This window comes from Mycteria americana, unplaced genomic scaffold (genome assembly GCF_035582795.1).
Source record: "Mycteria americana isolate JAX WOST 10 ecotype Jacksonville Zoo and Gardens unplaced genomic scaffold, USCA_MyAme_1.0 Scaffold_179, whole genome shotgun sequence".
In the NCBI taxonomy this organism is placed as follows: domain Eukaryota; kingdom Metazoa; phylum Chordata; class Aves; order Ciconiiformes; family Ciconiidae; genus Mycteria; species Mycteria americana.
Genome location: NW_027445519.1, coordinates 21,074 through 33,269, shown reverse-complemented (window position 1 = coordinate 33,269; position 12,196 = coordinate 21,074). Strand labels below are relative to the sequence as shown.

Genomic DNA, 12,196 nt, shown 5'->3' with positions numbered 1-12,196 from the left:
GCGGGCTGGGAGCTCTGGGTTATACTGGGAGCTACTGGGGGTACTGGGAGAGCGGGCTGGGAGCTCTGGGTTCTACTGGGAGCTCTGGGTTCTACTGGGAGCTACTGGGGGTACTGGGAGAGCGGGCTGGGAGCTCTGGGTTATACTGGGAGCTACTGGGGGTACTGGGAGAGCGGGCTGGGAGCTCTGGGTTCTACTGGGAGCTACTGGGGGTACTGGGAGAGCGGGCTGGGAGGTCAAGGGTATACTGGGAGCTACTGGGGGTACTGGGAGAGCGGGCTGGGAGCTCTGGGTTATACTGGGAGCTACTGGGGGTACTGGGAGAGCGGGCTGGGAGCTCTGGGTTCTACTGGGAGCTACTGGGGGTACTGGGAGAGCGGGCTGGGAGCTCTGGGTTCTACTGGGAGCTACTGGGGGTACTGGGAGAGCGGGCTGGGAGCTCTGGGTTCTACTGGGAGCTACTGGGGGTACTGGGAGAGTGGGCTGGGAGCTCTGGGTTATACTGGGAGGTACTGGGGGTACTGGGAGAGCGGGCTGGGAGCTCTGGGTTATATTGGGAGCTACTGGGGGTACTGGGAGAGCGGGCTGGGAGCTCTGGGTTCTACTGGGAGCTACTGGGAGTACTGGGAGAGCGGGCTGGGAGCTCTGGGTTATACTGGGAGCTACTGCGGGTACTGGGAGAGCGGGCTGGGAGGTCAAGGGTCTACTGGGAGCTACTGGGGGTACTGGGAGAGCGGGCTGGGAGCTCTGGGTTCTACTGGGAGCTACTGGGGTACTGGGAGAGCGGGCTGGGAGCTCTGGGTTATACTGGGAGCTACTGGGGGTACTGGGAGAGCGGGCTGGGAGCTACTGGGGGTACTGGGAGAGCGGGCTGGGAGCTCTGGGTTATACTGGGAGCTACTGGGGGTACTGGGAGAGCGGGCTGGGAGCTCTGGGTTCTACTGGGAGCTACTGGGGGTACTGGAGAGCGGGCTGGGAGCTCTGGGTTCTACTGGGAGCTACTGGGGGTACTGGGAGAGCGGGCTGGGAGCTCTGGGTTCTACTGGGAGCTACTGGGGGTACTGGGAGAGCGGGCTGGGAGGTCAAGGGTATACTGGGAGCTACTGGGGGTACTGGGAGAGCGGGCTGGGAGCTCTGGGTTATACTGGGAGCTACTGGGGGTACTGGGAGAGCGGGCTGGGAGCTCTGGGTTATACTGGGAGCTACTGGGGGTACTGGGAGAGCGGGCTGGGAGCTCTGGGTTATACTGGGAGGTACTGGGGGTACTGGGAGAGCGGGCTGGGAGCTCTGGGTTATACTGGGAGCTACTGGGGGGACTGGGAGAGCGGGCTGGGAGCTCTGGGTTATACTGGAGGTACTGGGGGTACTGGGAGAGCGGGCTGGGAGCTCTGGGTTCTACTGGGAGCTACTGGGGGGACTGGGAGAGCGGGCTGGGAGCTCTGGGTTCTACTGGGAGCTACTGGGGGGACTGGGAGAGCGGGCTGGGAGCTCTGGGTTCTACTGGGAGCTACTGGGGGGACTGGGAGAGCGGGCTGGGAGCTCTGGGTTCTACTGGAGCTACTGGGGGTACTGGGAGAGTGGGCTGGGAGCTCTGGGTTCTACTGGGAGCTACTGGGGGTACTGGGAGAGCGGGCTGGGAGCTACTGGGGGTACTGGGAGAGCGGGCTGGGAGCTCTGGGTTCTACTGGGAGCTACTGGGGGTACTGGGAGAGCGGGCTGGGAGCTCTGGGTTCTACTGGGAGCTACTGGGGGTACTGGGAGAGCGGGCTGGGAGCTACTGGGGGTACTGGGAGAGCGGGCTGGGAGCTCTGGGTTATACTGGGAGCTACTGGGGGTACTGGGAGAGCGGGCTGGGAGCTCTGGGTTATACTGGGAGGTACTGGGGGTACTGGGAGAGCGGGCTGGGAGCTCTGGGTTATACTGGGAGGTACTGGGGGTACTGGGAGAGCGGGCTGGGAGCTCTGGGTTCTACTGGGAGCTACTGGGGGTACTGGGAGAGCGGGCTGGGAGCTCTGGGTTCTACTGGGAGCTACTGGGGGTACTGGGAGAGCGGGCTGGGAGCTCTGGGTTATACTGGGAGCTACTGGGGGTACTGGGAGAGCGGGCTGGGAGCTCTGGGTTCTACTGGGAGCTACTGGGGGTACTGGGAGAGCGGGCTGGGAGCTCTGGGTTCTACTGGGAGCTACTGGGGGTACTGGGAGAGCGGGCTGGGAGCTCTGGGTTCTACTGGGAGCTACTGGGGGTACTGGGAGAGCGGGCTGGGAGCTCTGGGTTCTACTGGGAGCTACTGGGGGTACTGGGAGAGCGGGCTGGGAGCTACTGGGGGTACTGGGAGAGCGGGCTGGGAGCTCTGGGTTATACTGGGAGCTACTGGGGGTACTGGGAGAGCGGGCTGGGAGCTCTGGGTTATACTGGGAGGTACTGGGGGTACTGGGAGAGCGGGCTGGGAGCTCTGGGTTATACTGGGAGGTACTGGGGGTACTGGGAGAGCGGGCTGGGAGCTCTGGGTTCTACTGGGAGCTACTGGGGGTACTGGGAGAGCGGGCTGGGAGCTCTGGGTTCTACTGGGAGCTACTGGGGGTACTGGGAGAGCGGGCTGGGAGCTCTGGGTTATACTGGGAGCTACTGGGGGTACTGGGAGAGCGGGCTGGGAGCTCTGGGTTCTACTGGGAGCTACTGGGGGTACTGGGAGAGCGGGCTGGGAGCTCTGGGTTCTACTGGGAGCTACTGGGGGTACTGGGAGAGCGGGCTGGGAGCTCTGGGTTCTACTGGGAGCTACTGGGGGTACTGGGAGAGCGGGCTGGGAGCTCTGGGTTATACTGGGAGCTACTGGGGGTACTGGGAGAGCGGGCTGGGAGCTCTGGGTTCTACTGGGAGCTACTGGGGGTACTGGGAGAGCGGGCTGGGAGCTCTGGGTTCTACTGGGAGCTACTGGGGGTACTGGGAGAGCGGGCTGGGAGGTCAAGGGTATACTGGGAGCTACTGGGGGTACTGGGAGAGCGGGCTGGGAGCTCTGGGTTATACTGGGAGCTACTGGGGGTACTGGGAGAGCGGGCTGGGAGCTCTGGGTTCTACTGGGAGCTACTGGGGGTACTGGGAGAGCGGGCTGGGAGCTCTGGGTTCTACTGGGAGCTACTGGGGGTACTGGGAGAGCGGGCTGGGAGCTCTGGGTTCTACTGGGAGCTACTGGGGGTACTGGGAGAGCGGGCTGGGAGCTCTGGGTTCTACTGGGAGCTACTGGGGGTACTGGGAGAGCGGGCTGGGAGCTCTGGGTTATACTGGGAGCTACTGGGGGTACTGGGAGAGCGGGCTGGGAGCTCTGGGTTCTACTGGGAGCTACTGGGGGTACTGGGAGAGCGGGCTGGGAGGTCAGGGGTATACTGGGAGCTACTGGGGGTACTGGGAGAGCGGGCTGGGAGCTCTGGGTTCTACTGGGAGCTACTGGGGGTACTGGGAGAGCGGGCTGGGAGCTCTGGGTTCTACTGGGAGCTACTGGGGGTACTGGGAGAGCGGGCTGGGAGCTCTGGGTTCTACTGGGAGGTACTGGGGGTACTGGGAGAGCGGGCTGGGAGCTCTGGGGTATACTGGGAGCTACTGGGGGTACTGGGAGAGCGGGCTGGGAGCTCTGGGTTATACTGGGGGTACTGGGAGAGCGGGCTGGGAGCTCTGGGTTCTACTGGGAGCTACTGGGGGTACTGGGAGAGCGGGCTGGGAGCTCTGGGTTCTACTGGGAGCTACTGGGGGTACTGGGAGAGCGGGCTGGGAGCTCTGGGTTCTACTGGGAGCTACTGGGGGTACTGGGAGAGCGGGCTGGGAGCTCTGGGTTCTACTGGGAGCTACTGGGGGTACTGGGAGAGCGGGCTGGGAGCTCTGGGTTCTACTGGGAGCTACTGGGGGTACTGGGAGAGCGGGCTGGGAGCTCTGGGTTCTACTGGGAGCTACTGGGGGTACTGGGAGAGCGGGCTGGGAGCTCTGGGTTCTACTGGGAGCTACTGGGGGTACTGGGAGAGCGGGCTGGGAGCTCTGGGTTCTACTGGGAGCTACTGGGGGTACTGGGAGAGCGGGCTGGGAGCTCTGGGTTCTACTGGGAGTTACTGGGGGTACTGGGAGAGCGGGCTGGGAGGTCAAGGGTATACTGGGAGCTACTGGGGGTACTGGGAGAGCGGGCTGGGAGCTCTGGGTTCTACTGGGAGCTACTGGGGGTACTGGGAGAGCGGGCTGGGAGCTCTGGGTTCTACTGGGAGCTACTGGGGGTACTGGGAAAGCGGGCTGGGAGCTCTGGGTTCTACTGGGAGCTACTGGGGGTACTGGGAGAGCGGGCTGGGAGCTCTGGGTTATACTGGGAGCTACTGGGGGTACTGGGAGAGCGGGCTGGGAGCTCTGGGTTCTACTGGGAGCTACTGGGGGTACTGGGAGGGCAGGCAGGGAGCTCTGGGTTATACTGGGAGCTACTGGGGGGACTGGGAGAGCGGGCTGGGAGCTCTGGGTTCTACTGGGAGCTACTGGGGGTACTGGGAGAGCGGGCTGGGAGCTCTGGGTTATACTGGGAGGCTGTAGTGGGAGGTCAAGGTTATACTGGGAGCTACTGGGAATACTGGGAACCCAGGCTGGGAGGTCAAGGTTATACTGGGAGGCACTGGGAATACTGGGTGGCCAGACTGGGAGCTCTGGGTTATACTGGGAGCTACTGGGAATACTGGGAGGGCAGGCTGGGAGCTCTGGGTTATACTGGGAAGCTGTAATGGGAGGTCAAGGTTATACTGGGAACTACTGGGGATACTGGGAGGGCAGGCTGGGAGCTCTGGGTTATACTGGGACCTACTGGGGATACTGGGAGGCTGTAGTGGGAGCTCAAGGGTATACTGGGAGCTACTGGGAATACTGGGAGGGCAGGCTGAGAGCTCTGGGTTATACTGGGAAGCTGTAATGCGAGGTGAAGGTTATACTGGGAGCCACTGGGTGCACTGGAAACCCCAAGTGGGATCTCCCAGCTGTACTGGGAGCCCGGCCAGGGCTCCCCAGTGACCCTGGGAGCCCATACTGGGAGCACTGGTTTGCCGGCAGACCCCCCGGCCGAGGTGACGATCGCGGGGACCCCGACGGTGGCGGAGAACGGGACGGTGACCCTGTCCTGCACCAGTGCTCCCAGTAACCCCCCAGTCCGCCTGCGCTGGTGGCTGGGGGGGCGGGAACTGCTCCCCACCGACACCACCCGCACCCAGGTCGGCCCCGGGCACCCATGGGTGCTCCCCTCCCCTCCCCCCCCCCCGGGTGACCCCTGGGTGACCTCCCGCCCCTCCCCCCAGGCGGAGGGGCGTGGCTCGGTGACGGTGTCCAACGTCACGCTGGTGGGGCGGCGCCGGGATCACGGGCGCCCCCTGGTGTGCGAGGCCGTCACCGCCGGGCTGGGCGCGCGCAGCGCCACCCTCCTGCTCAGCGTCACCCGTGGGTGCTGCCGGGACTGGGAGGGGACTGGGAGGGGACTGGGAGTTACTGGAAAGGGACTGGGAGGGATTGGGAGGGGACTGGGAGGGGATTGGGAGGGGCTGGGAGGGGCTGGGAGGGGACTGGGAGTTACTGGAAAGGGACTGGGAGGGGCTGGGAGGGACTGGGAGGGGATTGGGAGTTACTGGAAAGGGACTGGGAGGGACTGGGAGGGGCTGGGAGGGGACTGGGAGGGGCTGGGAGGGACTGGGAGGGGCTGGGAGGGACTGGGGGATACTGGAAAGGGACTGGGAGGGACTGGGAGTGGCTGGGAGGGACTGGGAGGGGCTGGGAGGGGGCTGGGAGGGGACTGGGAGGGGCTGGGAGGGACTGGGAGGGGCTGGGAGGAATTGGGGGGGACTGGGAGGGGACTGGGAGTTACTGGAAAGGGACTGGGAGGGGCTGGGAGGGGCTGGGAGGGGATTGGGAGTTACTGGAAAGGGACTGGGAGGGATTGGGAGGGGACTGGGAGGGACTGGGAGGGGATTGGGAGAAGCTGGGGTATACTGGGAGGGGGCTGGGAGGGGACTGGGAGGGACTGGGGGATACTGGAAAGGGGCTGGGAGGGGACTGGGAGGGATTGGGAGGGGACTGGGAGTTACTGGAAAGGGACTGGGAGGGGACTGGGAGGGGATTGGGAGAAGCTGGGGTATACTGGGAGGGGCTGGGAGGGACTGGGAGGGACTGGGGGATACTGGAAAGGGACTGGGAGGGGATTGGGAGAAGCTGGGGTATACTGGGAGGGACTGGGGGATACTGGAAAGGGACTGGGAGGGACTGGGAGGGGCTGGGAGGGGACTGGGAGGGACTGGGGGATACTGGAAAGGGACTGGGAGGGACTGGGGGATACTGGAAAGGGACTGGAAGGGACTAGGAGGGGCTGGGAGGGGACTGGGAAGGACTGGGAGGGGATTGGGAGGGACTGGGGGATACTGGGAGGGACTGGGATATACTGGGGGGGGACTGGGGGGTACTGGGATTTACTGGGAGGGGACTGGAGGGCACTGGGGGGACACTGGGAGAGGACTGGGAGGCACTGGGAGGTTACTGGGAGCGGGGTGGGGGAGCCCGGGAGGGCCTGGTGGGAACTGGTCCATACTGGTGGGGACTGGGATCAACTGACTGGGCCATACTGGAGCCATGGGGGGTGGGGTGGGGTGGGGCGTGGCCTGGCGGGGGCGTGGCCTGGCGGGAGGGGCGTGGTCCGGAGTAGCCCCGCCCCCTCAGACCCCCCCCAGGAGCTGTGGCTGGAGACCCCTCCCCCCAACGCCACCTTCCGGGTGGGGGCGCGGGTGCGGCTGGGCTGTCACGCGCGGGGGGGGCACCCCTCCCCCCGCCTCACCTGGAGCAAGGTGGGGCCGCCCCTCCCCCACCCCCCCCGCCCCCCACCCTCAGGGATCCCCCCCCCCCCCAAAAAAGGGTCCCACCCCCACCCTAAAGGGACCCAGGGGGCCCAGACTCCCCTCCCCCCCCCCCCCCCCCCCCCCCACCCCCCCCCCCCACCCCCCCCACCCCGCCCCCCCCCCCCGCCCCAAGGGGTCTCACCCCTCCCCCACCCCCCCCCCCAAGGGGTCCCACCCCCACCCTAAAGGGACCCAGGGGGCCCGGACCCCTCCCCCCCCCCGCCCCCCCGCCCCAAGGGGTCTCACCCCTCCCCCACCCCCCCCACCCCCCACCCTCAGGGATTCCCCCCCCCCAAAAAAAGAGTCCCCCCCCACCCTAAAGGGACCCAGGGGTCCCACCCCTCCCCCACCCCGCCCCCAAAGGGACCCCACCCCCCCCCCGGGGTCCCTCACCCCCGCTGCCCCTCCCCCACCCCCACCCTGATGCACCCGCCCCCCCCCCGGGGGTCCCTCACCCCGCAGCCCCTCCCCCCCCCCCGAGGCCCCTCCCCCCCCGCTGGCCCTCCCCCCCCCCGGGGGTCCCCTGCCCCCCCGGGTCCCTCCCCCCCCCAGGGGTCCCTCACCCCGCTGCCCCTCCCCCACCCTGATGCCCCCCCCTACCCCCCCGGGGGTCCCTCACCCCGCTGCCCCTCCCCCCACCCCGAGGCCCCTCCCCCCCCCGCTGCCCCTCCCCCCCCGGGGGTCCCCTCCCCCCCCGGGTCCCTCCGCCCCCCCCGGGGGTCCCTCACCCCGCTGCCCCTCCCCCACCCCCACCCTGATGCCCCCCCCCTCTCCCCCTCGGGGGGTCCCTCACCCTGCTGCCCCTCCCCCACCCCCACCCTGATGCCCCCCCCCTCTCCCCCTCGGGGGGTCCCTCACCCTGCTGCCCCACCCCCACCCCCGCTGCCCCTCCCCCCCCCGGGGGTCCCTCACCCCGCTGCCCCTCCCCCACCCTGATGCCCCCCCCTTCCCCCCGGGGGTCCGTCACCCCCTGCCCCTCCCCCCCCCGGGGGTCCCTCACCCCGCTGCCCCTCCCCCACCCTGATGCCCCCCCCTTCCCCCCGGGGGTCCGTCACCCCCTGCCCCTCCCCCCCCCGGGGGTCCCTCACCCCCCGCCCCTCCCCCGCAGGACGGGCGCCCGCTGAAGGAGGGGGCGCAGACGGAGGGGGGAGGGGTGGTGTCGCGGGAGCTGGTGGTGACGGCGACGCCCAGCGACAACGGGGCCACCTACCGCTGCCAGGCCAGCGGGGACCCCCGGGGCCCCGCCCTGGGCGCCCACACCCGCCTGCGCGTCCTCTGTGAGCCACCGCGGCCAGCGGGCCCGGGGACGCGGGGGGAGGGGGGCCCCGGGGTGGGGGAGGGGGCCGGGGGGGAGGGGACATGGGGTGGTGGTGGCCATGGGGTGGGGGATGGTGGCCATGGGGTGGTGGTGGCCATGGGGGGACATGGGGGGATGGTGGCCATGGGGTGGTGGTGGCCATGGGGTGGGTGATGGTGGCCATGGGGGGATGGCGGCCATGGGGTGGCCATGGGGGGATGGTGGCCATGGGGGGACATGGGGTGGTGGTGGCCATGGGGTGGGGGATGGTGGCCATGGGGTGGTGGTGGCCATGGGGGGACATGGGGGGATGGTGGCCATGGGGTGGTGGTGGCCATGGGGGGGTGGTGGCCATGGGGGGACATGGGGGGATGGTGGCCATGGGGTGGTGGTGGCCATGGGGGGATGGTGGCCATGGGGTGGGTGATGGTGGCCATGGGGTGATGGTGGCCATGGTGGGATGGTGGCCATGGGGTGGTGGTGGCCATGGGGGGACATGGGGGGATGGTGGCCATGGGGTGGTGGTGGCCATGGGGTGGGTGATGGTGGCCATGGGGTGGTGGTGGCCATGGGGGGATGGTGGCCATGGGGTGATGGTGGCCACAGGGTTGGCGCCGGTGGCCCCCGGGCCGCCGGCGCCACCACCCCCTTGCCTCCCCCCACCCCGGGTTGCCACCCCCCGCCGTGGGGCAGCCGTGGGGTGACCCCGGCCCCCCGCCGCCGTCCCCAGTCCCCCCGCTCTCGGTGGCCATCACGGCGTCCCCCCGCGAGGTCCGACCCGGCCAGACCCTGGTCCTCACCTGCCTGGCCGGCAGCGCCCACCCCGCCCCCACCCTGCGCTGGCACCGCCAAGGCCACCCGTGCGTCACCTCCCCCCCGTCACCCCCCTGTCACCTCCCCTCCCCTCCCCCACCCGTGTCACACTGGGGGGGGGGAGGGGGGGGACACACGGGCGGGGTCCCCTGGGTGGCACCTTGGGGCTCCTCGTCTTGGCTGCTGGCCCCAAGGTCGCCGGTGTCACCTCCCGTCCCCGTGTCACCCCTGGTGTCCCCCGCTGTCCCCGTGACCCCAGTGTCCCCGTGTCCCCGTGACCCCAGTGACCCCAATGTTCCCATGACCCCGTGTCCCTGTGACCCCAGTGACCCCAATGTCCCCGTGACCCCGCCGTCCCCGTGACCCTGCCATCCCGTGTCCCCAATGTCCCTGTGACCCAGTGACCCCGTGTCCCTGTGACCCGGTGACCCCGTGATCCCGCTGACCCTGTGACCCTGCCATCCCCATGTCCCCGTGTCCCCATGAACCCAGTGACCCCAATGTCCCCGTGTCCCCGTGACCCCAGTGACCCCATGACCCCAGTGACCCCAATGTCCCCGTGTCCCCGTGACCCCAGTGACCCCAATGTCCCCATGACCCCAGTGACCCCAATGTCCCCGTGTCCCCGTGACCCTGTGACCCCATGTCCCCGGTGACCCTGTGACCCCGCTGACCCCGCCATCCCGTGACCCCCAATGTCCCCGTGTCCCCGTGACCCCAGTGACCCCATGACCCCGTGTCCCTGTGTCCCCCAATGTCCCCGTGACCCCGTGTCCCTGTGACCCCAGTGTCCCCATGACCCCGTGTCCCCGTGTCCCCCAATGTCCCCGTGTCCCCCAATGTCCCCGTGACCCCGTGACCCCAGTGACCCCAGTGTCCCCGTGTCCTTCAATGTCCCCGTGTCCCCCAATGTCCCCATGTCCCCGTGTCCCCGTGTCCCCAGTGACCCCAATGTCCCTGTGACCCCGCTGTCCCCATGACCCCAGTGACTCCAATGTCCCCCAATGTCCCCATGACCCCGTGTCCCCCAATGTCCCCGTGCCCCCCCGTGCCCCCGGTGCCCCCGTGCCCCCGCTGACCCCAATGTCCCCCAATGTCCCCGTGTCCCCCAATGTCCCCATGACCCCGTGCCCCCCAATGTCCCCGTGTCCCTGTGCCCCCAATGTCCCCCAATGTCCCCATGAACCCAGTGACCCCCAATGTCCCTGTGTTCCCCAATGTCCCCGTGTCCCCCAATGTCCCCGTGACCCCCGTGCCCCCGTGCCCCCGCTGACCCCAATGTCCCCCAATGTCCCCATGACCCCGTGTCCCCCAATGTCCCCGTGCCCCCCAATGTCCCCATGAACCCCGTGACCCCCAATGTCCCCGTGCCCCCCAATGTCCCCATGACCCCAGTGACCCCAATGTCCCCCAATGTCCCCGTGACCCCAATGTCCCTGTGCCCCCCAATGTCCCCATGACCCCCGTGACCCCAATGTCCCCCAATGTCCCCGTGACCCCTGTGCCCCCCAATGTCCCCGTGTCCCCCAATGTCCCCGTGCCCCCCAATGTCCCCATGAACCCAGTGACCCCAATGTCCCCCAATGTCCCCGTGTCCCCCGTGACCCCCAATGTCCCCATGACCGCAATGTCCCCATGACCCCGTGCCCCCCAATGTCCCCATGAACCCCGTGACCCCAATGTCCCCCAATGTCCCCGTGCCCCCCAATGTCCCCATGACCCCAGTGACCCCAATGTCCCCCAATGTCCCCGTGCCCCCCAATGTCCCCATGACCCCAGTGACCCCAATGTCCCCCAATGTCCCCCAATGTCCCCCAATGTCCCCATGACCCCCAATGTCCCCGTGCCCCCCGTGCCCCCCAATGTCCCCGTGCCCCCCGTGCCCCCCAATGATGTCCCCGGTGCCCCCCCCCCCCCCCGTGCCGGCGCTGACCCCTCCCCGGTGCCCGCAGGCTGCGGGGCGAGGCCCTGCCCCCGGCGGCGGGGCCCTTCGGGGGGGTGGCGGTGGGGTCGCGCCTGCGCCTGCGGGCGACGCTGGGGGAGCAGGGGCAGCGCCTCAGCTGCCGGGCCAGCAGCCCCGCCCTGGGCGTGGCCGTCAGCGCCGCCCACCGCCTGCTGCTGCGCCGTGAGTGGGCGGGGGGGGGACTGGGGGGACTGGGATATACTGGGGGGGACTGGGAGATACTGGGGGGGACTGGGGGGGAGTGGGAGATACTGGGGGGGACTGGGATAGACTGGGGGGGAGTGGGAGATACTGGGAGGGGACTGGGAGGTAATGGGAGGGGACTGGGAGGGGACTGGGAGATACTGGGAGGGGACTGGGAGATACTGGGAGGGGACTGGGATATACTGGGAGGGACTGGGGGGGGACTGGAGGATACTGGGAGGGACTGGGATATACTGGGGGGGACTGGGAGATACTGGGAGGGGACTGGGAGATACTGGGGGGGACTGGGGGGGACTGGGAGGGGACTGGGAGGGGACTGGGAGATACTGGGGGGGACTGGGATATACTGGGAGGGGACTGGGAGGGGCTGGGAGGGGATTGGGATATACTGGGAGGGGACTGGGAGATACTGGGGGGACTGGAGAGACTGGGATATACTGGGGGGGACTGGGATATACTGGGAGGGGACTGGGATATACTGGGAGGGAGTGGGGGGGACTGGGATATACTGGGAGGGACTGGGGGGAACTGGGAGGGGACTGGGATATACTGGGGGGGACTGGGGGGGACTGGGATATACTGGGAGGTAATGGGATATACTGGGAGGGACTGGGAGGGGCTGGGAGGGGACTGGGGGGGACTGGGATATACTGGGAGGGACTGGGAGGGGACTGGGATATACTGGGAGGTAATGGGATATACTGGGAGGGACTGGGAGGGGACTGGGAGGGACTGGGAGGGAACTGGGATATACTGGGGGGGACTGGGAGGTAATGGGAGGGGACTGGGATATACTGGGAGGGGACTGGGAGATACTGGGAGGGGACTGGGGGGGGATTGGGAGGGGATTGGGAGTGACTGGGGGGGACTGGGATATACTGGGGGGGACTGGGAGGGAGTGGGAGGGGATTGGGAGGGGACTGGGATATACTGGGAGGGGACTGGGAGGGAGTGGGAGGGACTGGGAGGGGACTGGGAGGGAGTGGGAGGGACTGGGAAGGGACTGGGAGGGAGTGGGAGGGGACTGGGAGG

At 68.2% G+C, this 12,196-nt stretch overlaps 1 protein-coding gene across 1 annotated transcript in view; it reads left to right on the top strand.

Moving 5' to 3' along the window:
- NPHS1 (NPHS1 adhesion molecule, nephrin) overlaps window positions 1-12,196 on the top strand; it is a gene marked incomplete at its 3' end in the record, with an annotated part of 46,333 nt that overhangs the window by 14,199 nt on the left and 19,938 nt on the right. The window contains exons 10-15 of the mRNA XM_075489533.1: window positions 5,065-5,222; window positions 5,307-5,445; window positions 6,712-6,836; window positions 7,996-8,164; window positions 8,915-9,044; window positions 10,950-11,122. Of these exons, the coding sequence (XP_075345648.1) occupies window positions 5,065-5,222; window positions 5,307-5,445; window positions 6,712-6,836; window positions 7,996-8,164; window positions 8,915-9,044; window positions 10,950-11,122 (894 nt within the window). The remainder of the gene's footprint in view (window positions 1-5,064; window positions 5,223-5,306; window positions 5,446-6,711; window positions 6,837-7,995; window positions 8,165-8,914; window positions 9,045-10,949; window positions 11,123-12,196) is intronic.